The following is a 25,087-nucleotide window of genomic DNA, read 5'->3' on the forward strand; positions in this document are numbered from 1 at the left end:
TACTGAAGCAGTCCATGATCAAATGCAATAAGATCTGGACAATATCCAGGTTTGGGCTGACAGCTGGCGGGGGTATTCTCAGACATCTTCAATCTCTCTTTTCAACAATCTGAGGTCCCTATCTGCTTCAAGAAGACGACCATCATCCCGGTACCTAAGAAAAACCAAGCAGCAGCCTGAATGACTATCGGCCGGTGGTGCTAACATCCATCATTATGAAATGCTTCGAAAGGCTAATCATGGCACGAATCAATTCCAGCCTCCAGGTCTACCTGGATCCACTACAGTTTGCCGACTGCCACAACAGGTCCACAGCAGACGCCATTTCCCTGGCCCTGCACTCAATCTTGGAGCACCAAGATAACAAGGACACTATGTCAGACTCCAATTTATTGACTACAGCTCAGCCTTCAACACTATTATTCACATGAAACTCATCTCCAAACTCCGTGACCTGGGCCTCGGCGCCTCCCTCTGCAACTGGATCCTGAACTTCCTAACTCACAGACCACAATCAGTAAGGATAGGCAACAACACCTCCTCCAAGATCATCCTCAGCACCGGTGCCCCACAAGGTTGTGTTCTCAGCCCCCTACTATACTCCTTATACAACTATGACTGTGTGGCCAAATTCCCCTCCAGTTCCATTTTCAAGTTTGCTGACGACACCACCGGAGTGGGTCGGACCTCAAAACAATGACGGGACAGAGTACAGGAATGAGATAGAGAATCTGGTGAACTGGTGCGGCAACAATAATCTCTCCCTCAATGTCAACAAAGCAAAGGAGATTGTCATTGACATTAGGAAGCGTCAAGCATCAACAGGGATGAAGTAGAAAGGGTCGAGAGCTTCAAGCTTTTAGGTGTCCAGATCACCAGCAACCTGTCCTGGTCCCCCCATGCCGACACTATAGTTAAGAAAGCCCACCAACGACTCGACTTTCTCAGAAGACTGAGGAAGTTTGGCATGTCAGCTGCGACTCTCACCAACTTTTACAGATGCACCATAGAAAGCATTCTTTCTGGTTGTATCACAGCTTGGTATGGCTCCTGCTCTGCCCAAGACCGCAAGAAACTACAAAGTGTTGTGAATGCAGCCCAATCCATCACGCAAACCAGCCTCCCATCCATTGACTCTGTCTACACTTCCTGCTGCCTCAACAAAGCAGCCAGCATAATTGAAGATCCCACGCACCCCGGACATTCTCTCTTCCAACTTCTTCCATCGGGAAAAAGATACTAAAGTCTGTGGTCACATACCAACCGACTCAAGAACAGTTTCTTTCCTGCTGCCATCAGACTTCTGAATGGACTTACCTTGCATTAAGTTGATCTTTCTCTACACCCTCGCTATGACTGCAACACTACATTCTGCACTCGCTCCTTTCCTTCTCTATGAACGGTATGCTTTGTCTGTATAGCACACGAGAAACAATACTTTTCACTGTATGTTCATACATGTGACAATAATAAATCAAATCAAATCAAAACGAATAAGTAGCAAGTAACATTCATGCCACACAAATGCCAGACAATGACCAGTCTGGAAGGAGTTACCCGGGATTCTCACCATAAGAACATCAGAACCAGCAGCAGGAGGAGGCCATTTGGCCCCTCCTAGTTCAGATATTCTTATTAACATTGGCTCTGGATCCCATGAGGTTTCAAGGTTTGTATGTTCTTGTCAGAATTAAAGGCAAAGTAAATAGGAATAAGGAACCTTGGTTCTCGAGGGAGATTGTAACACTGATTAAGAGGAAGAGAGAGTTGTATGAAATGTACAGGCAGCAAGGAACAGATCAGATGCTCGAGGAGTATAAAAAGTGCAAGAAGCTACTTAAGAGGGAAATCAGGAGGGCTAAAAGAAGACATGAGGTTGCTTTGGCAGACAGAGTGAAGGAAAATCCAAAGAGCTTCTCGGTATGTTAGGAGCAAAAGAATAGTGAGGGATAAAATTGGTCCTCTTGAAAACCAGAGTGGTAGACTGTGTATGGAACCAAAAGAGATGGGGAGATACTAAATGGTTTTTTTGCATCCGTATTTACTGAGGAAATGGGCATGGAGTCTACGGAAATAGGACAAACTGGTAGGGAGGTCATGGAACCTTGACAGATTAAAGGGGAGGAGGTGGTGGCTGTCTTGAGGCAAATCAGAGTGGATAAATCCCCAGGACCGGACAGGGTATTCCCACGGACTTTGAGGGAAGCTAGTGTTGAACTTGCAGGGGCCCTGGCAGACATATTTAAAATGTCAGTATTCACGGGGGAGGTGCCGGATGATTGGAGGGTGGCTCATGTTGTTCCGTTGTTTAAAAAAGGTTCCAAAAGAAATCAGGGAAATTATCAGCCAGTAAGTTTGACGTCGGTGGTGGGCAAGTTATTGGAAGGTGTGATAAGGGATAGGATCTACAAATATTTGGATAGACAGGGACTTATTAGGGAGAGTCAACATGGCTTTGTGCGTGGTAGGTCATGTTTGACCAATCTATTAGAGTTTTTCGAGGAGGTTACCAGGAAAGTGGATGAAGGGAAGACGGTGGATGTTGTCCACCTGGATTTCAGCAAGGCCTTTGACAAGGTCCCTCATGGGAGGTTAGTTCGGAAGGTTCAGTCGCTAGGTATACATGGGGAGGCAGTAAATTGGATTGACACTGGCTCAATGGAAGAAGCTAGAGAGTGGTTGTGGAGGATTGCTTCCCTGAGTGGAGGCCTGTGATTAGTGGTGTGCCGCAGGGATCGGTTTTGGGTCCATTGTTGCTTGTCATCTATATCAATGATCTGGATGATAATGTGGTAAATTGGATCAGCAAGTTTGCTGATGATACAAAGATTGGAGGTGTAGTGGACAGTGAGGAAGGTTTTCAAAGCTTGCAGAGGGATTTGGACCAACTAGAAAAATGGGCTGAAAAATGGCAAATGGAACTTAATGCAGACAAGTGTGAGATATTGCACTTTGGAAGGACAAATCAAAGTAGAACGTACAGGGTAAATGGTAGGACTCTGAAGAGTGCAGTTGAACAGAGGAATCTGGGAATACAGGTACAGAATTCCCTAAAAGTGACGTCACAGGTGGATAGGGTCGTAAAGAGTGCCTTTGGTACATTGGCCTTTATAAATCGGAGTATCGAGTATAAAAGTTGGAGTGTTATGGTAACATAGAACATAGAACATAGAACATTACAGCGCAGAACAGGCCCTTCGGCCCACGATGTTGCACCGACCAGTTAAAAAAAAAAACTGTGACCCTCCAACCTAAACCAATTTCTTTTCGTCCATGAACCTATCTACGGATCTCTTAAATGCCCCCAAACTAGGCGCATTTACTACTGATGCTGGCAGGGCATTCCAATCCCTCACCACCCTCTGGGTAAAGAACCTACCCCTGACATCGGTTCTATAACTACCCCCCCTCAATTTAAAGCCATGCCCCCTCGTGCTGGATTTCTCCATCAGAGGAAAAAGGCTATCACTATCCACCCTATCTAAACCTCTAATCATCTTATATGTTTCAATAAGATCCCCTCTTAGCCGCCGCCTTTCCAGCGAAAACAATCCCAAATCCCTCAGCCTCTCCTCATAGGATCTCCCCTCCATACCAGGCAACATCCTGGTAAACCTCCTCTGCACCCTCTCCAAAGCCTCCACATCCTTCCTGTAATGTGGGGACCAGAACTGCACACAGTACTCCAAGTGCGGCCGCACCAGAGTTGTGTACAGTTGCAACATAACGCTACGACTCCTAAATTCAATCCCCCTACCAATAAACGCCAAGACACCATATGCCTTCTTAACAACCTTATCTACTTGATTCCCAACTTTCAGGGATCTATGCACACATACACCTAGATCCCTCTGCTCCTCCACACTATTCAAAGTCCTCCCGTTAGCCCTATACTCAACACATCTGTTATTCCTACCAAAGTGAATTACCTCACACTTCTCCGCATTAAACTCCATCCGCCACCTCTCGGCCCAACTTTGCAACCTGTCTAAGTCTTCCTGCAAACTACGACACCCTTCCTCACTGTCTACCACACCACCGACTTTGGTGTCATCAGCAAATTTGCTAATCCACCCAACTATACCCTCATCCAGATCATTAATAAATATTACAAACAGCAGTGGCCCCAAAACAGATCCTTGAGGTACACCACTTGTAACCGCACTCCATGATGAATATTTACTATCAACCACCACCCTCTGTTTCCTATCCGCTAGCCAATTCCTGATCCAATTTCCTAGATCACCCCCAATCCCATACATCTGCATTTTCTGCAGAAGCCTACCATGGTGAACCTTATCAAACGCCTTACTAAAATCCATATATACCACGCCCACTGCCTTGCCCCCATCCACCTCCTTGGTCACTTTCTCAAAAAACTCAATAAGGTTAGTAAGGCACGACCTACCTGCCACAAAACCATGCTGACTATCACCTATCAATTCATTACTCTCCAAATAACTATAAATCCTATCCCTTATAATTTTTTCCAACATCTTGCCGACAACAGAAGTGAGACTCACCGGTCTATAATTCCCGGGGAAGTCTCTGTTCCCCTTCTTAAACAATGGGACAACATTCGCTAACCTCCAATCTTCTGGTACTATACCAGAGGCCAACGACGACCTGAAGATCAGAGCCAGAGGCTCTGCAATCACTTCTCTTGCCTCCCAGAGAATCCTTGGATAAATCCCATCCGGACCAGGGGATTTATCTATTTTCAGACCCTCCAGAATATCCTGCACATCCTCCTTATCAACTGTAATACTGTCTATTCTACTCCCTTGCAACCCAGTGTCCTCCTCAGCTATATTCATGTCCCCTTGCGTGAACACCGAAGAGAAATATTGGTTCAATGCTTCACCAATCTCCTCCGGTTCCACACATAACTTCCCTCTGCCATCTATAACTGGCCCTGCCATCTATAACTGGTAGCTTGTGCTTTAACCCGGTGTTGTGAGGTTTCTTCAAACAAATGCTGGGATTTGGTAATCAGCGGGATGTTTCCTTGCCCATGTTTGACCCGCTGCCATAGAACCCTAGAAAATTACAGCTCAGAAACAGGCCTTATATTGCAAGATAATGGTTGGAATGTGAGTATTATCTTGCAATATAAGGTTATATAAGGCATTGGTGAGGCCGAATTTGGAGTATTGTGTACAGTTTTGGTCACCTAGTTACAGGAAGGATGTAAATAAGATTGAAAGAGTGCAGAGAAGGTTCACAAGGATGTTGCCGGGACTTGAGAAGCTGAGTTACAGAGAGAGATTGAATAGGTTGGGACTTTATTCCCTGGAGCGTAGAAGATTGAGGGGAGATTTGATAGAGGTGTATAAGATTTTGATGGGTATAGATAGAGTGAATGCAAGCAGGCTTTTTCCGCTGAGGCTGGGGGAGAAAGAAAACCAGAGGGCATGGGTTAAGGGTGAAAGGAGAAAAGTTTAAAGGGAATATTAGGGGGGGCTTCTTCACGCAGAGAGTGGTGGGAGTGTGGAATGAGCTGCCGGATAAAGTGGTAAATGCGGGGTCACTTTTAACATTTAAGAAAAACTTGGACGGGTTCATGGATGAGAGGGGTGTGGAGGGATATAGTCCAAGTGCAGGTCAGTGGGACTAGGCAAAAAATGGTTCGGCACAGACAAGAAGGGCCAAAAGGCCTGTTTCTGAGCTGTAATTTTCTAGGGTTCTATGGCAGCGGGTCAAACATGGGCAAGGAAACATCCCGCTGATTACCAAATCCCAGCATTTGTTTGAAGAAACCTCACAACACCGGGTTAAAGCACAAGCTACCAAAATCCGACTAACTGTCCTGGCTTGAGACATTTCACACCTCTTTAACCTGTGATTATCCCTCTCTCCACTCGCATTGTCTGTACCTGTAAAGACTTGATTACCTGTAAATACTCACATTCCAACCATTATCTTGCAATTGAGTCTGGTTCTATATATGCCCTATTTGTGAACACAATCCTCCACTCACCTGATGAAGGAGCAGTGCTCCGAAACCTCGTGATACCAAATAAACCTGTTGAACTTTAACCTGGTGTTGTGAGACTACTTACTGTTCCTACCCCAGTCCACATCATGTTGTAAGAAAATTATGAATGGATTTTTGAAGTGTTCACACACATGCTATTCTTCCAATCAGATTAACTGGTTTAGCAGCGCCTGTCTGGGTGAATGGAAGTTATCATAGAATGTATGATGGGTTCCCTGTGGGTGGGTGGAGGCACGGGTTTGCCTGAGTGGGTGTGGCAGGCGATGAGTCTTGGGCATGAGGCTCAGATGGGTCAAAGGTCAAACCAATGTAAGCCTTTTAAGAAAAGGTCCTTGACATTGGCCAGTCTGTGTTCCGCCTCCAGCCTGTGTTCTGGGTGATAGCTCTGACTAACAGCCACAATGTGAATGAAGATCCCATTATTCTCAGTGTGGGGAAACAGCTGGAAAATATCCTCACTCAAAGCTACTGACCTCTGGATAAACTCTGGTCCAATCAGTCAGAGGCTTCCCCAATCCACTCTCTCGCCACAGCAGCCGTACCTGCTGAGTATTTCCAGCATTTTCTCTTTATTAAGGGTTAACTTTGTACTTTCACTTTCTTTCCTGCAGTGCTCTGATTGTGCTCAGCAATCGCAGTTACATCATTGAACATCTTGCAGGGGATAAACATGGCCGCCATTTATTATACCGACCTGAGGATCTCCCTCCAAGACCGAGTAGCTGTGGAGTTAAAAACACCTCCCCTGAGTTCACCCTGACTGATCATCTGCTGCGTTTCCGGAGGGTGAGTAAAGAACGCAGCAACTGACTGACTGAAAACAACCATTCAGCCACGTTTAGAAACCACACCACACCATCCTGACTCGGAAACAGATCACCGTTCCTTCACTGTCGCTGAGTCAAAATCCTGGAATTCCCTCCCAACTAGTCAGACCTATCACTGTGGCTCTGGATTCACATGGAGGCCAGACCAGATAAGGACGGCAGATTTCCTTCCCTGAAGGACATCAGTGAAGCAGATGGGGTTTCTCACGTTGTTGATAGTTGGGAAGGTCTCTGTTCCTGAGAGGTTTAAATTGCAGATGTTGTTGAACAGAGTGTGCGAGTTTGCTAAGCTGAGGGAGTTGGAGGGGCGGGGTGGGGTGGGGTGGGGAGAGGGTGGGGGGATGGGGGGGGGATTGGTGGGGGGGTGTTGGAGGGGGGGGGGCGGGAGATGGGGGCGGTGGGGGAAGTCACTCCTTTGCATTTTTTTAACTCAACCACAGCAGAAGGACTGAGCTGTTTGTGAGATTCTGGTAAATGGTTAAGTCTGTTCTCGTCCTCAGGTTCAAAATAGTACAGGAATTTCTGGTAAGATTAATAGATAGATAAAGTATAGTCTGACAGCTATTACAGAGCCATGGCCAATGGGTGAGATAGATTAGGACCTGGATATTCAAGAGTGTGTGACACTTGGTGCAGGAAGTTGAGAACAGGAGGAGAGGTAACTCTGTTAATTAATGATGCATTCGCACCTCAGAGAGTGGGCTGACCGAACTTCAGGAAACCAGGATGGAAAAACACATTGGGTTGAGATAAGAAATTACTTACCTGCAGGGAGTGGGGAGAATGGGACCTGCGAGGGACTCTCTCCTGGGAGCGGAGGGTAAAGGGAGCACGAGGCTCGGGATTCTCACTTACCTATGGGAACTAGGGAGAATGGGACCTGCGAGGGACTCTCTCCTGGGAGCGGAGGGTAAAGGGGGCACGAGGCTCGGGATTCTCACTTACCTATGGGGACTAGGGAGAATGGGACCTGCGAGGGACTCTCTCCTGGGAGCGGAGGGTAAAGGGAGCACGAGGCTCGGGATTCTCACTTACCTGCGGGGAACGGGGAGAATGGGACCTGCGAGGGACTCTCTCCTGAGAGCGGAAGGTAAAGGGAGCACGAGGCTCGGGATTCTCACTTACCTGCGGGGAACGGGGAGAATGGGACCTGCGAGGGACTCTCTCCTGGGAGCGGAGGGTAAAGGGAGCGTGAGGCTCAGGGTTTTCACTTACCTGCGGGGAACGGGGAGAATGGGACCTGCGAGGGACTCTCTCCTGGGAGCGGAGGGTAAAGGGAGCGTGAGGCTCAGGGTTTTCACTTACCTGCGGGGAACAGGGAGAATGGGACCTGCGAGGGACTCTCTCCTGGGAAGCGTAACGTGGGACAGAAAGTGACATGGGACAAACCAAGGCAGCTGATTGGTGAGTGCATTCTGGTGAGTATTTTCAATCTATTCATGTAATTCATTGCTTAATCCTGAGGTAGGGACTGAAAATAAGACTAAAGAACAGTCCTGTACGATTATACTGTGAGTCTGGAGTTACATGTAAACCAAATATTATTTTACGATAATCAATAACGGTTTTGTGGGTACGAGTTTGGAGACTTGTGGTGGTGGGATTTTCCACGCAGCCCAACACATGGCACCGGAGGTGGCCTGCCATTGGCTGGTGCTGGGATCAGCGGAGGTGGCCTGCCATTGGCTGGTGCTGGGATCAGCGGAGGTGGCCTGCCATTGGCTGGTGCTGGGATCAGCGGAGGTGGCCTGCCATTGGCTGGTGCTGGGATCAGCGGAGGTGGCCTGCCATTGGCTGGTGCTGGGATCTTCTAATCCTGTCATTCTGTCTGATTCCTCGATATAATCACTGGGCCACTGTCTCCACTTGCTGTGGAATTGGCTCCTTTCCAATCGAAACCCAAAATCAATTCACCTCAAACTGACTGAGATTTCTTCTCTTCCAGGTGAAAAGAGATGTTCTGACAGAAATGAGATACCTGGAGCTCGTACTTGTTGCTGATAATGCATTTGTGAGTGACTTCTCCAGATATATTGAACAGGAGTGCCTGAGCCTGAGCCCTAGGCCGAGTTTCTATCGCCGTCCCCCCCCCCCCCCCCCCCCCCGTCCCCCGCCCCCCCCCCCCCCCCCCCCCCCCCCCCCCCCGCACGCTGGCACCTGCCCCTGTAGATGCAGCAGAAGATCGAATCGCCCAGTGTCTTTCGGCAGGTGCAGACAATCTTAGTGATGGGTGAAAAGGTAAAACCCCAGCCTTAGTGTCAGTATCCACAGAAACAGAGAAATTAGAGGCAGAAAGAGGCCACTCGGCCCTTCGAGCCTCTCCACCACTCATTTTGATCGAGGCTGATCATCGAATTCAATATCCTGATCCCCCTTCCCCCCATATCCCTCGATCCCTTTCGCCCCAAGAGCTACATCTAATTTCTTCTTGAAATCACACAAGAATTTTGGAAAATAACCATCAATGGATCTGGTATTTCCAGGGCCGCTTCCTTCAGTTACTCTGGGGTGAAGATTATCAGGACCTGGAGATTTATCCACCTTCAATCCCATCAATTTCCCCAAAACCATTTCTCTACTAATGCTGGTTTCCTTCAGCTCTTCACTAAAACATGTTTCTCTCAGCACTTTGTTGCATTATTCATGTCTTGTGAAGACTGAAAAGTAACAGCAGAGGAGGCTGAGGGTGAACAAGACTGAAATGTGGAAGATTACGATGGGTTTGGAGAGGGGGAGTAGGGAGCAGCTGTTCCCCTTGGGTGAGAGGTCATTCATGAGAGAGCATTGTATTTGGGTTAGGGGGGATTTGAGAAAACTCTGTTCACTCAGAGGGTGGTGGGAATCTGGAATGCGCTGCCGAGGAAGGTACTGGAGGCTGGAAACATTACAACCTTTAAAAAATATTTGGGTGAGCCATTGAAATATTATAACAATCAAGGATATGGGACAAGTGGAGAAAAATGGGATTAGCGCGCCTTTAGTGGTAGTTATTGTGGGTATTCGATGGGCCAAAGAGTTTTTTCTGTGTTCTCTGACTTGACGGGCCCTATTTTACTAGTTTGATTTTAAGTGCTGGGCGGACTTGAAACTGGGAGTGTTTCAAATGCGACCTTGAGACCCGTTCTCAGGCGCCCCCATACACACTCTGCCTGAAAAGATATCGGCAATTACAAATCGCGCTGCAGAAGCCCGTGGGCGGGGCTTAACGCGCTCAAAATCCTGGTACACTACCAGCCACAGATTACTCTTCCCTGCAGGGGCAAGAGAGCGGGAGAGATGGCTGTGGCTGGTAGTGTACCAGTGATGGTGTATCCCTTTACAGGCCAGCTTGGTCCTTCTCCAATGTCTCCTCTTGGACTTGTACTGATCTTGTAGCAGGTTTTCATGTGGATCCACTGTGGAATCGGCCGGTTTTGCTTCATCTTCTTAGCGAGGAATCGCTTCATCCTGAAGGTTTTGTGGGATGGCATGGCCGCACGTCCACTCCGGCAGGAGGGATCGGCCGCAGACTGGCAGCGGAACCCCCCCCGACCAGAGGATGAGACGTCACACCCCCTCTCCTCCCACCCCCCCTCTCCCCTTGACCAGAGGGTGACCTGGGTCAGAGAGCCGTTGCAGTCTCTGACCCCGCTCTTCGGAGGCTGCAGCGGCCACTTCGGACTTATATTCGGCAGGTCGATGACAGTGCGGACACGGATCGGGCCAGAAGATGGTAAAGTGGGATTTGGCGGTAGAGTTGGGCGCGCGGTTCATTAAGTCGATTTAAATGCTGGACCCGTGCCCGAATCGGGTATCGGTAAAGGCGCAATGTGCTCGGATTCGGGTGCAGATCACGTGAAAGGCCCAACGCCCAACTTTACCGCGATTTCGCACCCGAAAACGGGCCCACTATAGCACACAATAACACACACTGGTACACTATAACAAACAATAGAACATAGAACATTACAGCGCAGTACAGGCCCTTTGGCCCTCGATGTTGCGCCAACCAGTGAAACCAATCTAAAGCCCCTCTAACCTACACTATTCCAATATCATCCATATGTTTATCCAATGACCATTTAAATGCTCTTAATGTTGACGAGTTTACTACTGCTGCAGGCAGGGCATTCCACGCCCTCACTACTCTCTGAGTAAAGAACCTACCTCTAACATCTGTCCTATATCTATCACCCCTCAATTTAAAGCTATGTCCCCTCGTGCTAGCCAACACCATCCGAGGAAAAAGGCTCTCACTATCCACCCTATCTAATCCTCTGATCATCTTGTATGCCTCTATTAAGTCACCTCTTAACCTTCTTGTCTCCAACGAAAACAACCTCAAGCCCCTCAGCCTTTCCTCATACGATTTTCCCACCATACCAGGCAACATCCTGGTAAATCTCCTCTGCACCCTTTCCAACACTTCCACATCCTTCCTATAATACGGCGACCAGAACTGTACGCAATACTCCAAGTGCAGCCGCACCAGAGTTTTGTACAGTCGCAACATGACCTCCTGGCTCCGAAACTCAATCCCTCTACCAATAAAAGCTAACACACCATACGCCTTCTTAACAACCCTATCAACCTGGGTGCCAACTTTCAGGGATCTATGCACATGGACACCCAGATCCCTCTGTTCATCCACACTATCAAGTATCTTACCATTAGCCCAGTACTCTGTATTCCTGTTACTCTTTCCAAAGTGAATCACTTCACACTTTTCCGCATTAAACTCCATTTGCCACCTCTCAGCCCAGCTCTGCAGCTTATCTATGTCCCTCTGTAACCTGCCACTTCCCTCCGCACTGTCTACAACTCCACCGACTTTAGTGTCATCCGCAAATTTACTAATCCATCCTCCTACGCCCTCATCCAGGTCATTTATAAAAATGACAAACAGCAGTGGCCCTAAAACAGATCCTTGCAGTACACCACTAGTAACTGAACTCCAGGATGAATATTTCCCATCAACCACCACCCTCTGTTTTCTTACAGCGAGCCAATTCCTGATCCAAACCACTAAATCACCCTCAATCCCATGTGTCCGTATTTTCTGCAAAAGCTTACCATGGGGAACCTTATCAAACGCTTTGCTGAAATCCATATACACCACATCAACCGCTTTACCCTCATCCACCTCTTGGGTCACCTTCTCAAAGAACTCAATAAGGTTTGTGAGGCACGACCTACCCTTCACAAAACCGTGCTGACTATCCCTCATCAAATTATTCCTTTCCAGGTGATTATAAATCCTATCTCTTATAATCCTTTCCAATACTTTGCCCACAACAGAAGTAAGGCTCACCGGTCTATAATTACCAGGGTTGTCCCTACTCCCCTTTTTGAACAAGGGGACAACATTTGTTAACCTCCAGTCTTCTGGCACTGTTCCTGTAGACAATGACGACCCAAAGATCAAAGCCAAAGGCTCTGCAATCTCCTCTCTAGCCTCCCAGAGAATCCTGGGATAAATCCCATCCGCCCCAGGGGACTTATCTTTTTTTACCCTTTCCAGAATTGCTAACACCTCCTCCTTATGAACATCAATCCCATCCAGTCCAACAGCCTGCATCTCAGTACTCCCCTCGACACTGTCCCTCTCCAGTGTGAATACTGATGAAAAATATTCATTTAGTGCCTCTCCTATCTCTTCAGACTCCACGCACAACTTCCCACTCCTGTTCTTGACTGGCCCTAATCTTACCCTGGTCATTCTTTTACTCCTGACATACCTATGGAAAGCTTTAGGGTTTTCCTTGATCCTACCTGCCAAAGACTTCTCATGTCCCCTCCTGGCTCTTCTTAACTCTTTCTTTTGGTCCTTCCTGGTTAACTTGTAACTCTCAAGCTCCCCAACTGAGCCTTCACGTCTCATTTTTACATATGTCTCCTTCTTCCTCTTCACAAGAGATTCAACCTCCTTAGTAAACCAAATCCATATACACCTGTGCTACCGTGGGCGGCACGGTAGCACAGTGGTTAGCACTGCTGCTTCACAGCTCCAGGGACCAGGGTTCGATTCCCGGCTTGGGTTACTGTCTGTGTGGAGTGTCCACATTCTCCTCGTGTCTGCGAGGGTTTCCTCTGGGTGCTCCGGTTTCCTCCCACAGTCCAAAAATGTGCGGGTTAGGTTGATTGGCTATGCTAAAATTGCCCCTTAGTGTCCTGAGATGTGTACGTCAGAGGTATTAGCAGGTAAATATGTAGGGATATGGGGGTAGGGCCTGGGTGGGATTGTGGTTGGTGCAGACTCGATGGGCTTAATGGCCTCTTTCTGTACTGTAGGGTTTCTATGATTCTATGATTTCGCTACACCACATCAACCGCTTTACCCTCATCCACCTCTTTGGTCACCTTCTCAAAGAACTCAATAACCAATAACACACACTGGTACACTATAACACACAATAACACACACTAGTACAATATAACACACAATAACACACACAAGTGCACTATAACACACAATAACACACACTGGTACACTATAACACACAATAACACACACTAGTACAATATAACACACAATAACACACACAAGTGCACTATAACACACAATAACACACACTAGTACAATATAACAAACAATAACACACACAAGTACACTATAACACAGAATAACACACACTGGTACGCTATAACACACAATAACACACACTAGTACAATATAACACACAATAACACACACTAGTACACTATAACACACAATAACACACACTATGACAATATAACACACAATAACACACACTAGTGCACTATAACACACAATTACACACACTGGTACACTATCACACACAATAACACACACTAGTACACTATAACACACAATAACACACACTGGTACAATATAACACCCAATAACAAACACTCGTACACTATAACACACAATTACACACACTAGTACAATATAACACACAATAACACACAATAGTGCACTATATCACACAATAACACACACTGATACACTATAACACACAATAACACACACTAGTGCACTATAACACACAATAACACACACAAGTACACTATAACACACAAAAACACAACTCGTACACTATAACACACAATAACACACACTGGTACACTATAACACACAGGAACACACACTAGTACACAATAACACACACTAGTACAATATAACACACAATAACACACACTAGTGCACTATAACACACAATAACACACTCTAGTGCACTATAACACACAATAACACACACTAGTACAATATAACACACAATAACACACACTAGTGCACTATAACACACAATAACACACTCTAGTGCACTATAACACACAATAACACACACTAGTACAATATAACACACAATAACACACAATAGTGCACTATATCACACAATAACACACACTGATAAACTATAACACACAATAACACACACTAGTGCACTATAACACACAATAACACACACAAGTACACTATAACACACAATAACACAACTCGTACACTATAACACACAATAACACACACTGGTACACTATAACACACAAGAACACACACTAGTACAATATAACACACAATAACACACACTAGTGCACTATAACACACAATAACACACACAAGTACACTATAACACACAATAACACAACTCGTACACTATAACACACAATAACACACACTGGTACACTATAACACACAGGAACACACACTAGTACACAATAACACACAATAACACACACTAGTACAATATAACACACAATAACACACACTAGTGCACTATAACACACAATAACACACTCTAGTGAACTATAACACACAATAAGACACACTAGTACAATATAACACACAATAACACACACTAGTGCACTATAACACACAATAACACACTCTAGTGCACCATATCACACAATAACACACACTGATACACTATAACACACAAGAACACACACTAGTACACAATAACACACAATAACACACACTAGTACAATATAACACACAATAACACACACTAGTGCACTATAACACACAATAACACACTCTAGTGCACTATAACACACAATAACACACACTAGTACAATATAACACACAATAACACACACTAGTGCACTATAACACACAATAACACACACTAGTGCACTATAACACACAATAACACACTCTAGTGCACCATATCACACAATAACACACACTGATACACTATAACACACAATAACACACACAAGTACACTATAACACACAATAACACAACTCGTACACTATAACACACAATGGTACACTATAACACACAATAACACACACTCGTACAATATAACACACAATAACACACAATAGTGCACTATATCACACAATAACACACACTGATAAACTATAACACACAATAACACACACTAGTGCACTATAACACACAATAACACACACAAGTACACTATAACACACAATAACACAACTCGTACACTATAACACACAATAACACACACTGGTACACTATAACACACAGGAACACACACTAGTACACAATAACACACAATAACACACACTAGTACAATATAACACACAATAACACACACTAGTGCACTATAACACACAATAACACACTCTAGTGAACTATAACACACAATAACACACACTAGTACAATATAACACACAATAACACACACTAGTGCACTATAACAGACAATAACACACTCTAGTGCACCATATCACACAATAACACACACTGATACACTATAACACACAAGAACACACACTAGTACACAATAACACACAATAACACACACTAGTACAATATAACACACAATAACACACACTAGTGCACTATAACACACAATAACACACTCTAGTGCACTATAACACACAATAACACACACTAGTACAATATAACACACAATAACACACACTAGTGCACCATATCACACAATAACACACACTGATACACTATAACACACAATAACACACACAAGTACACTATAACACACAATAACACAACTCGTACACTATAACACACAATGGTACACTATAACACACAATAACACACACTCGTACAATATAACACACAATAACACACAATAGTACCATATAACAAACAAAAACACACAATAGTGCACTATATCACACAATAACACACACTGATACACTATAACACACAAGAACACACACTAGTACACTACAACACACAATAACACACACTAGTACAATATAACACACAATAACACACAATAGTGCACTATATCACATAATAACACACACTGATACACTATAACACACAATTACACACATTAGTGCACTATAACACACAATAACACACACTAGTGCACTATAACACACAATAACACACACTAGTGCAATATAACACACAATAACACACAATAGTGCACTATATCACACAATAACACACACTGATACACTATAACACACAATAACACACAATAGTGCACTATATCACACAATAACACACACTGATACACTATAACACACAATAACACACACTAGTACAATATAACACAATAACACACACCAGTACACTATAACACACAATGACACACACTAACATGCGATGACACGCAATAACACACATGAGAACAGTATAACACACAGCAACACATACTAATGCACTATAACACACAATAACACACAATAGTAGACTCCTAGCCAATAGTTCAATAGCCACTCAGCATCCTGACTTGTAAAAATATTGAAGTTCCCTGAGGGATAATGTGGAGGAGAGTGTGAGGAGTGTGAGGGATAATGTGGAGGGTGAGTGTGAGGGATAATGTGGAGGGTGAGGAGTGTGAGGGATAATGTGGAGGGTGAGTGTGAGGAGTGTGAGGGATAATGTGGAGGGTGAGTGTGAGGGATAATGTGGCGGATAGTGTGGGGAGTGTGAGGGATAATGTGGAAGGTGACTGTGAGGGATAATGTGGAGGGTGAGTGTGAGGAGTGTGAGGGAAAATGTGGAGGGTGACTGTGAGGGATAATGTGGAGGGTGAGTGTGAGGAGTGTGAGGGAAAATGTGGAGGGTGACTGTGAGGGATAATGTGGTGGGTGTGTGTGAGGAGTGTGAGGGATAATGTGGAGGGTGAAGAGTGTGAGGGATAATGTGGGGGGTGTGTGTGAGGAGTGTGAGGGATAATGTGGAGGGTGAGTATGAAGGGTCAGGCCGAGGGTGAGGGATCAGGTCGAGGATGAGGGATCAAGACAGGGGTGAAGGGTCAGGGCAGGGGGGAAGGGTCAGGTCGATCGTGAAGGGTCAGGTCAAGGGTGAAGGGTCAGGCTGAGGGAGAAGGGTCAAGTCCGGGGTGAAGGGATCAGGCCGAGGGTGAAGGGTCAGGTTGGGGGTGAAGGGTCAGGTCAGGGGGTGAAGGGTCAGGTCGGGGGTGAAGGGTCAGGTTGGGGGTGAAGGGTCAGGTCGAGGGTGAAGGGTCAGGCCGAGGGTGAAGGGTCAGCCCAAGGGTGAAGGATCAAGCTGAGAGTGAAGGGTCAGGCTGAGGGTGAAGGGTCAAGCCGAGGGTGAAGGGTTTAGGCCGAGGGTGAAGGGTCAAGCCGAGGGTGAAGGGTTTTGGCCGAGGGTGAAGCGTCAGGCGTAGGGAAAATGGTCAGGCCGAGGGTGAAGGGTCAGGTCGAGGGTGAAGGGTCAGGTTGAGGGTGAAGGGTCAGGCTGAGGGCATTTGGTGTGACAGGGATTCTGGTTTGATCTGTGTGTTGCGTTGAACCATTCCAATCATTTGCTTTCCTTTCAGTATCAGAATCTGGGACGGAACAGGAACGCTGCGGTGAAACGTTTGCTCGATGTTGCCAACACAGTGGACATGGTGAGTTTGCAGATTGTTTTCTCAATGATACGTACGGCACTAAAGCTTCTTAATCATGGTTACTTAATAGAGGGAGAAATGTCATGAATGATATCGACAGGTAGCCGGGATGTGAGGCAGAATAGAACCCGCGCTGATCCTGAACCAGCGCTCTCCTTCACACCCTGCTCCAATCACAGCTTCCTCATTACTGCTACTCTTGTTTTTAACTCATTGCCAAAGGAAGGAATCAGGAGAAGCTTTTATTCACCCAGTTAATGTTTGGAATGCAGTGACTGAGTGTGGTGGAGGCAGCTTCATTTGAGAAGGGAAGGAGACAGCGAGGTGAAAAGGGTCATATGGGCCATAGAATCATAGAGTCAGAGAGGTTTACAGCATGGAAACAGGCCCTTCGGCCCAACTTGTCCATGCTGCCCTTTTTTTTTTAAAACCCCAAAGCTAATCCCAATTGCCCGCATTTGGCCCATATCCCTCGATACCCGTCATACCCATGTAACTATCTAAATGCTTTTTAAAAGACAAAATTGTACCCGCCTCTACTACTACCTCTGGCAGCTTGTTCCAGACACTCAGCACCCTCTGTGTGAAAAAATTGGGATTGGGTAACCACTCTGGAACAATTTACTGATTGTCAGAGAGATTGTACTCTGGTACTCACCTCTCGAATATCAGACACATCAGCACACAGGCTCTGGACCACATACCCTTCTGCTATAGTTCTGCATTGGCTGTGATTTTAGTTTAATGCATAATTTTGTTGAATTTAGACATCCAATTGAGACAAGGAGCTTCAACTGAATCCAATCACCTGAGTTACAAACATTTCTGGGCTGGTTCGTGCTGCAGAACAACATCAACAACACAGATTCAATGCCCGTCCCGGCTGAGGTTACAGAGTCTGTGTGAAAGTATTGCCCCTCTGGACACTTTTGTATCTCTCCCCTCTCACCTTAAACCTATGCCCTCTAGTTTTAGACTCCCCTAGCTTTGGGAAAATATATTGACTATCTACCTTGTCTATGCCCCTCATTATTTTATAGACCTCTATAAGGTCACCCCTCAGCCTCCTACGCTCCAGAGAAAAAAGTCCCAGTTTATCCAGCCTATCGTTATAACTCAAACCATCAAGTCCCGGTAGCATCCGAGTAAGTCTTTTCTGCACTCTTCCTAGTTTAATAATATCCTTTCTATAATAGGGTGACCAGAATTGCACACAGTATTCCAAGTGTGGCCTTACCAATGTCTTGTACAACTTCAACAAGACGTCCCAACTCCTGTATTCAATATTCTGACCAATGAAAACAAGCATGCTGAATGCCTTCTTCACCACTCTGTCCACCTGTGACTCCACTTTCAAGGAGCTATGAACCTGTATCCCGAGATCTCTTTGTTCTATAACTCTCCCCAATGCCCTACCATTAAAGAACAAAGAAAATTACAGCACAGGAACAGGCCCTTTGCCCCTCTAAGACTGCAGCGACCCTGCTGCCCGATTGAATTAAAACCCCCTACCCTTCCGGGGACCATATCCCTCTATTCCCATCCTATCCATGTATTTGTCAAGACACCCCTTAAAAGTCACTACCGTATCCGCTTCCACTACCTCCCCCGGCAGCGAGTTCCAGGCACCCCCCACCCTCTGTGTAAAAAACCTGCCTCGTACATCTCCTTTAAACCTTGCCCCTCGCACCTTAAACCTGTGCCCCCTAGTAATTGACTCTTCCACCTGGGAAGAAGCTTCTGACCACCCACTCTGTCCATTGCTCTCATAATCTTGTAGACTTCTATTAGGTCGCCCATCATCCTCCATCGTTCCAGTGAGAACAAATCAAGTTTCTCCAACCTCTCCTCATAGCTAATGCCCTCCATACCAGGCAACATCCTGGTAATTTTTTTCTGTACCCTCTCCAAAGCCTCCACATCCTTCTGGTAGTGTGGCAACCAGAATTGAACACTATAAGTTTGCTGACAACACCACCGTAGTAGGTCGGATCTCAAACAATGACGAGACAAGGTACAGGAATGAAATAGAGATTCAGGTGAACTGGTGTGGCAACAATAATCTCTCTCTCAATGACAACAAAACAAAGGAGATTGTCATCGACTTCAGGAAGTGTAAAGGAGAACATGCCCCTGTCTACATCAATGGGGATGCTAGGTATACATGGGGAGGTAGTAAATTGGATAAGACACTGGCTCAATGGAAGAAGCCAGAGAGTGGTTGTGGAAGATTGCTTCTCTGAGTGGAGGCCTGTGACTAGTGGTGTGCCGCAGGGATCGGTGTTGGGTCCATTGTTGTTTGTCATCTATATCGATGATCTGGATGATAATGTGGTCAATTGGATCAGCAAGTGTGCTGATGATACAAAGATTGGAGGGGTAGTGGACAGTGAGGAAGGTTTTCAAAGCTTGCAGAGGGATTTGGACCAACTAGAAAAATGGGCTGAAAAATGGCAAATGGAATTTAACGCAGACAAGTGTGAGATATTGCACTTTGGAAGAACAAACCAAAGAAGAACGTACAGGGTAAATAGTAGGACTTTGAAGAGTGCAGTTGAACAGAGGGATCTGGGAATACAGGTACAGAATTCCCTAAAAGTGACGTCACAGGTGGATAGGGTCGTAAAGAGTGCCTTTGGTACATTGGCCTTTATAAATCGGAGTATCGAGTATAAAAGTTGGAGTGTTATGGTAAGGTTATATAAGGCATTGGTGAGGCCGAGTTTGGAGTATTGTGTACAGTTTTGGTCACCTAGTTACAGGAAGGATGTAAATAAGATTGAAAGAGTGCAGAGAAGGTTCACAAGGATGTTGCCGGGTCTTGAGAAGCTGAGTTACAGAGAGAGATTGAATAGGTTGGGACTTTATTCCCTGGAGCGTAGAAGATTGAGGGGAGATTTGATAGAGGTGTATAAGATTTTGATGGGTATAGATAGAGTGAATACAAGCAGGCTTTTTCCGCTGAGGCTAGGGGAGAAAAAAACCAGAGGGCATGGGTTAAGGGTGAAAGGAGAAAAGTTTAAAGGGAATATTAGGGGGGGCTTATTCACGCAGAGAGTGGTGGGACTGTGGAATGAGCTGCCGGATAAAGTGGTAAATGCGGGGTCACTTTTAACATTTAAGAAAAACTTGGACGGGTTCATGGATGAGAGGGGTGTGGAGGGATATGGTCCAAGTGCAGGTCAGTGGGACTAGGCATAAAATGGTTCGGCACAGACAAGAAGGGCCAAAAGGCTTGTTTCTGAGCTGTAATTTTCTATGGTTCTATGGTTCTATGGGACGAAGTAGAAAGGGTCGAGAGCTTCAAGTTTTTAGGCGTCCGGATCACCAACAACCTGTCCTGGTCCCCCCATGCTGACACTATAGTTAAGAAAGCCCCACCAATGCCTCTACTTTCTCAGAAGATCAAGGAAATTTGGCATGTCAGTTACGACTCTCACCAACTTTTACACACGCACCATAGAAAGCATTCTTTCTGGTTGTATCACAGCTTGGTATGGCTCCTGCTCTGCCCAAGACCGCAAGAAACTACAAAAGGTCCTGAATGTAGCCCAGTCCATCACGCAAACCAGCCTCCCATCCATTGACTCTGTCTACACTTCCCGCTGCCTCGGCAAAGCAGTCAGCATAATTAAGGACCCCACGCACCCCGGACATTCTCTCTTCCACCTTCTTCCTTCGGGAAAAAGATACAAAAGTCTGAGGCCACTAGCTTTCGGAGCGCTGCCCCTTCATCAGGTGAGTGGGAGTTCTGTTCACAAACAGGGCATATAAAGACACAAACTCAATTTACAAAATAATGGTTGGAATGCGAGTCTTTACAGGCAATCAAGTCTTAAAGGTACAGACAATGTGAGTGGAGAGAGGGTTAAGCACAGGTTAAAGAGATGTGTATTGTCTCCAGCCAGGACAGTTAGTGAGATGTTGGAAGCCCAGGCACGTCGTGGGGGTTACAGATAGTGTGACATGAACCCAAGATCCCGGTTGAGGCCGTCCTCATGTGTGCGGAACTTGGCAATCAGTCTCTGCTCAGTGACTCCGCGCTGTCGTGTGTTGTGAAGGACGCCTTGGAGAACGCTTACCTGAAGATCAGAGGCCGAATGCCCGTGACCGCTGAAGTTTTCCCCAACAGGAAGAGAACAGTCTGACCTGGTGATTGTCGAGCGGTGTTCATTCATCCGTTGTCGCAGCGTCTGCATGGTTTCCCCAATGTACCATGCCTCGGGACATCCTTTCCTGCAGCATATCAGGTGGACAACATTGGCCGAGTTGCAAGAGTAGGTACCGTGTACCTGGTGGATGGTGTTCTCACGTGAGATGATGGCATCCGTGTCGATGATCCGGCACGTCTTGCAGAGGTTGCTGTGGCAGGGTTGTGTGGTGTCGTGGTCACTGTTCTCCTGAAGGCTGGGTAGTTTGCTGCGGACAATGGTCTGTTTGAGGTTGTGCGGTTGTTTGAAGGCAAGAAGTGGGGGTGTGGGGATGGCCTTGTCGCGATGTTCGTCTTCATCAATGACATGTTGAAGGCTCTGGAGGAGATGCCGTAGCTTCTCCGCTCCGGGGAAGTACTGGACGACGAAGGGTACTCTGTCCACTGTGTCCCGTGTTTGTCTTCTGAGGAGGTCGGTGCGGTTTTTCGCTGTGGCGCGTCGGAACTGTCGATCGATGAGCCGAGTGCCATATCCTGTTCTTATGAGGGCATCTTTCAGCGTCTGGAGGTGTCTGTTGCGATCCTCCTCATCTGAGCAGATCCTGTGTATACGGAGGGCTTGTCGCTAGGGGATGGCTTCTTTAACGTGTTTAGGGTGGAAGCTGGAGAAGTGGAGCATCATGAGGTTATCCGTGGGCTTGCGGTACAGTGAGGTGCTGAGGTGACCGTCCTTGATGGAGATGCGTGTGTCCAAGAATGCAACCGATTCCGAAGAGTAGTCCATGGTGAGCCTGATGGTGGGATGGAACTTGTTGATGTCATCATAGAGTTGTTTCAGTGATTGCTCACCATGAGTCCAACGGAAGAAAATGTCATCGATGTATCTCGTGTATAGCATTGGTTGAAGGTCCTGTGCGGTGAAGAAGTCTTGTTCGAACCTGTGCATGAAGATGTTGGCATATTGAGGAGCGAATTTGGTCCCCATGGCTGTTCTGTGTGTCTGGATGAAGAACTGGGGTTGTTGAAGGTGAAGACATTGTGGTCCAGGATGAAGCGCATGAGTTGTAAAATTGCATCTGGAGATTGGCAGTTGTCGGCGTTGAGTACTGAGGCAGTTGCAGCAATGCCATCGTCATGGGGGATGCTGGTGTAGAGTGCTGAGACATCCATTGTGACGAGGAGTGCTCCTGGTTCAACTGCTCCATGTGTGTTGAGTTTCTGTAGGAAGTCCGTCGTGTCGCGACAAAAGCTGGGGGTTCTTTGTACAATGGGTTTCAGGATGCCCTCGACATAGCTGGAGAGGTTCTTGCACAGGGTCCCATTGCCCGATACGATGGGACGGCCGGGTGTGTTTGCCTTGTGTATCTTCGGGAGGCAGTAGAGATCTCCAACACGTGGGATGAGAGCACGGAGGGTGCTCTGAAGGTCCGGATCAAAGGTCTTGATCAGTCTGTTGAGTTGACGGGTGTGTTCTTTGGTCGGATCTGAGTAACTGTCTGAGGTGTTCCTCATTGTTCAGTTGTCGGTACACTTCTTTGCAGTAATCCGTTCTGTTCAGTATGATGATGGCCCCTCCTTTGTCTGCTGGTTTGATGACAATGTTGCGGTTGGTCTTGAGAGCGCGGATGGCGTTGCGTTGTGCTTGGGTGATGTTCGGGGCTGTTTTGTGAGTGCGAGTGCGGCTGATGAATCTGGCATTGACGCACCTCCTGATGGCTTGGGCATACATGTCAAGTCGAGGGCAGTGGCCTTCCGGAGGAGTCCAATTTGATTCTTTCCTCTTCGGTTGCTGCACTACGGATCTGTCTGTCGCCTGTTCCGGTTCATTGGCTGTTTCATTGTGTTCACTGTTGGCCTCTTGGGGTTTGTGGAAGAACTCCCGCAGCCTCATTCGCCTGATGAATTTCTCTGTGTCTGCTGCGAGACTGATGGGGTCTATTTTGGTGGTGGGGCAGTAATTGAGCCCTCGGATGAGAACTTCGATTTCATCTGGTTGAAGTGTGTAGTCCGACAAGTTGACAATGGACTTCCCTGCAGTGGGCCTGTTTTCTACTGTGGTACCGGGGGGGGCTTGGCTGCTGCTGGTGGCGATGCCGAGTTTCTCAAGTAACGAGTAGCATCCTCAGGGATCAGTGCTGGGACCTTTGCTGTTTGTAATATATATAAATGATTTGGAGGAAAATGTAACTGGATTGATGAGTAAGTTTGCGGACGACACAAAGGTTGATGGATTTGTGGATAGTGATGAGGCCCATCAGAGGATACAGCAGGATATAGATCAGTTGTAGACTTGGGCGGAGAGATGGCAGATGGAGTTTAATCTGGACAAATGTGAGGTAATGCATTTTGAAAGGTCTAATACAGATAGGAAATATACAGTAAATGGCAGAACCCTTCATAGTATTGATGGGCAAAGGGATCTGAGTGTGCAGGTACACAGGTCACTGAAAGTGGCAATGCAGGTGGAGAAGGTAGTCAAGAAGGAATATGGCATGCTTGCCTTCATCGGCCGGGGCATTGAGTTTAAAAATTGGCCAAGTCATGTTGCAGCTTTATAGAACCTTAGTTGGATTATATTTGATTTGGTTTGATTTATTATTGCCACATGTATTAACATACAGTGAAAAGTATTGTTTCTTGCACGCTATACAGACAAACCTACCGTTCATAGAGAAGGAAAGGAAAGAGTGCAGAATGTAGTGTTACAGTCATAGCTAGGGTGTCGAGAAAGATCAACTTAATGCAAGGTAAGTCCATTCAAAAGTCTGACAGCAGTAGGGAAGAAGCTGTTCTTGAGTGTACAAAATAATGGTTGGAATGTGAGTCTTTACAGGTATACTATCACTTCTTGCCTTCAAACAACCGCACAACCTCAAACAGACCATTGTCCACAGCAATAGAACTCCCACTCACCTGATGAAGGCCTTTGGCAAGGTCCCTCATGGCAGACTGGTGCAGAAGGTGAAGTCGCATGGGATCAGAGGTGAGCTGGCGACGTGGATGTTCATAGAGAAGGAAAGGAGAGAGTGCAGCATGTAGTGTTACAGCCATAGCTAGCGTGTAGAGAAAGATTAACTCAATGCAAGGTAGATCCATTCAAAGTCTGACAGCAGCAGGGAAGAAGCTGTTCTTGAGTCAATTGGGACGTGACCTCTGACTTTTGTATGTTTTTCCCGACTGAAGAAGGTGGAAGAGAGATGTCCGGGCTGGATGGGGTCTTTAATTAAGCTGGCTGCTTTGCCGAGGCAGCGGGAAGTGTCGACAGAGTCAATGGATGAGGGGCTGGTTTGCGTGACTGGAGGATAGCAAATGTTGTCCCCTTGTTCAAGAAGGGGAGTAGAGACAACCTGGTAATTATAGACC

General features: G+C 46.4%; 1 protein-coding gene across 1 annotated transcript in view; it reads left to right on the forward strand.

Moving 5' to 3' along the window:
* LOC144481001 (disintegrin and metalloproteinase domain-containing protein 12-like) overlaps positions 1 to 25,087 on the forward strand; it is a 189,672-nt gene that overhangs the window by 47,681 nt on the left and 116,904 nt on the right. The window contains exons 6-8 of the mRNA XM_078200663.1: positions 6,610 to 6,784; positions 8,771 to 8,836; positions 17,503 to 17,574. Coding sequence (XP_078056789.1) covers positions 6,610 to 6,784; positions 8,771 to 8,836; positions 17,503 to 17,574 — 313 coding nt within the window. The remainder of the gene's footprint in view (positions 1 to 6,609; positions 6,785 to 8,770; positions 8,837 to 17,502; positions 17,575 to 25,087) is intronic.

Source organism: Mustelus asterias, chromosome 1 (assembly GCF_964213995.1).
Source record: "Mustelus asterias chromosome 1, sMusAst1.hap1.1, whole genome shotgun sequence".
NCBI lineage: Eukaryota > Metazoa > Chordata > Chondrichthyes > Carcharhiniformes > Triakidae > Mustelus > Mustelus asterias.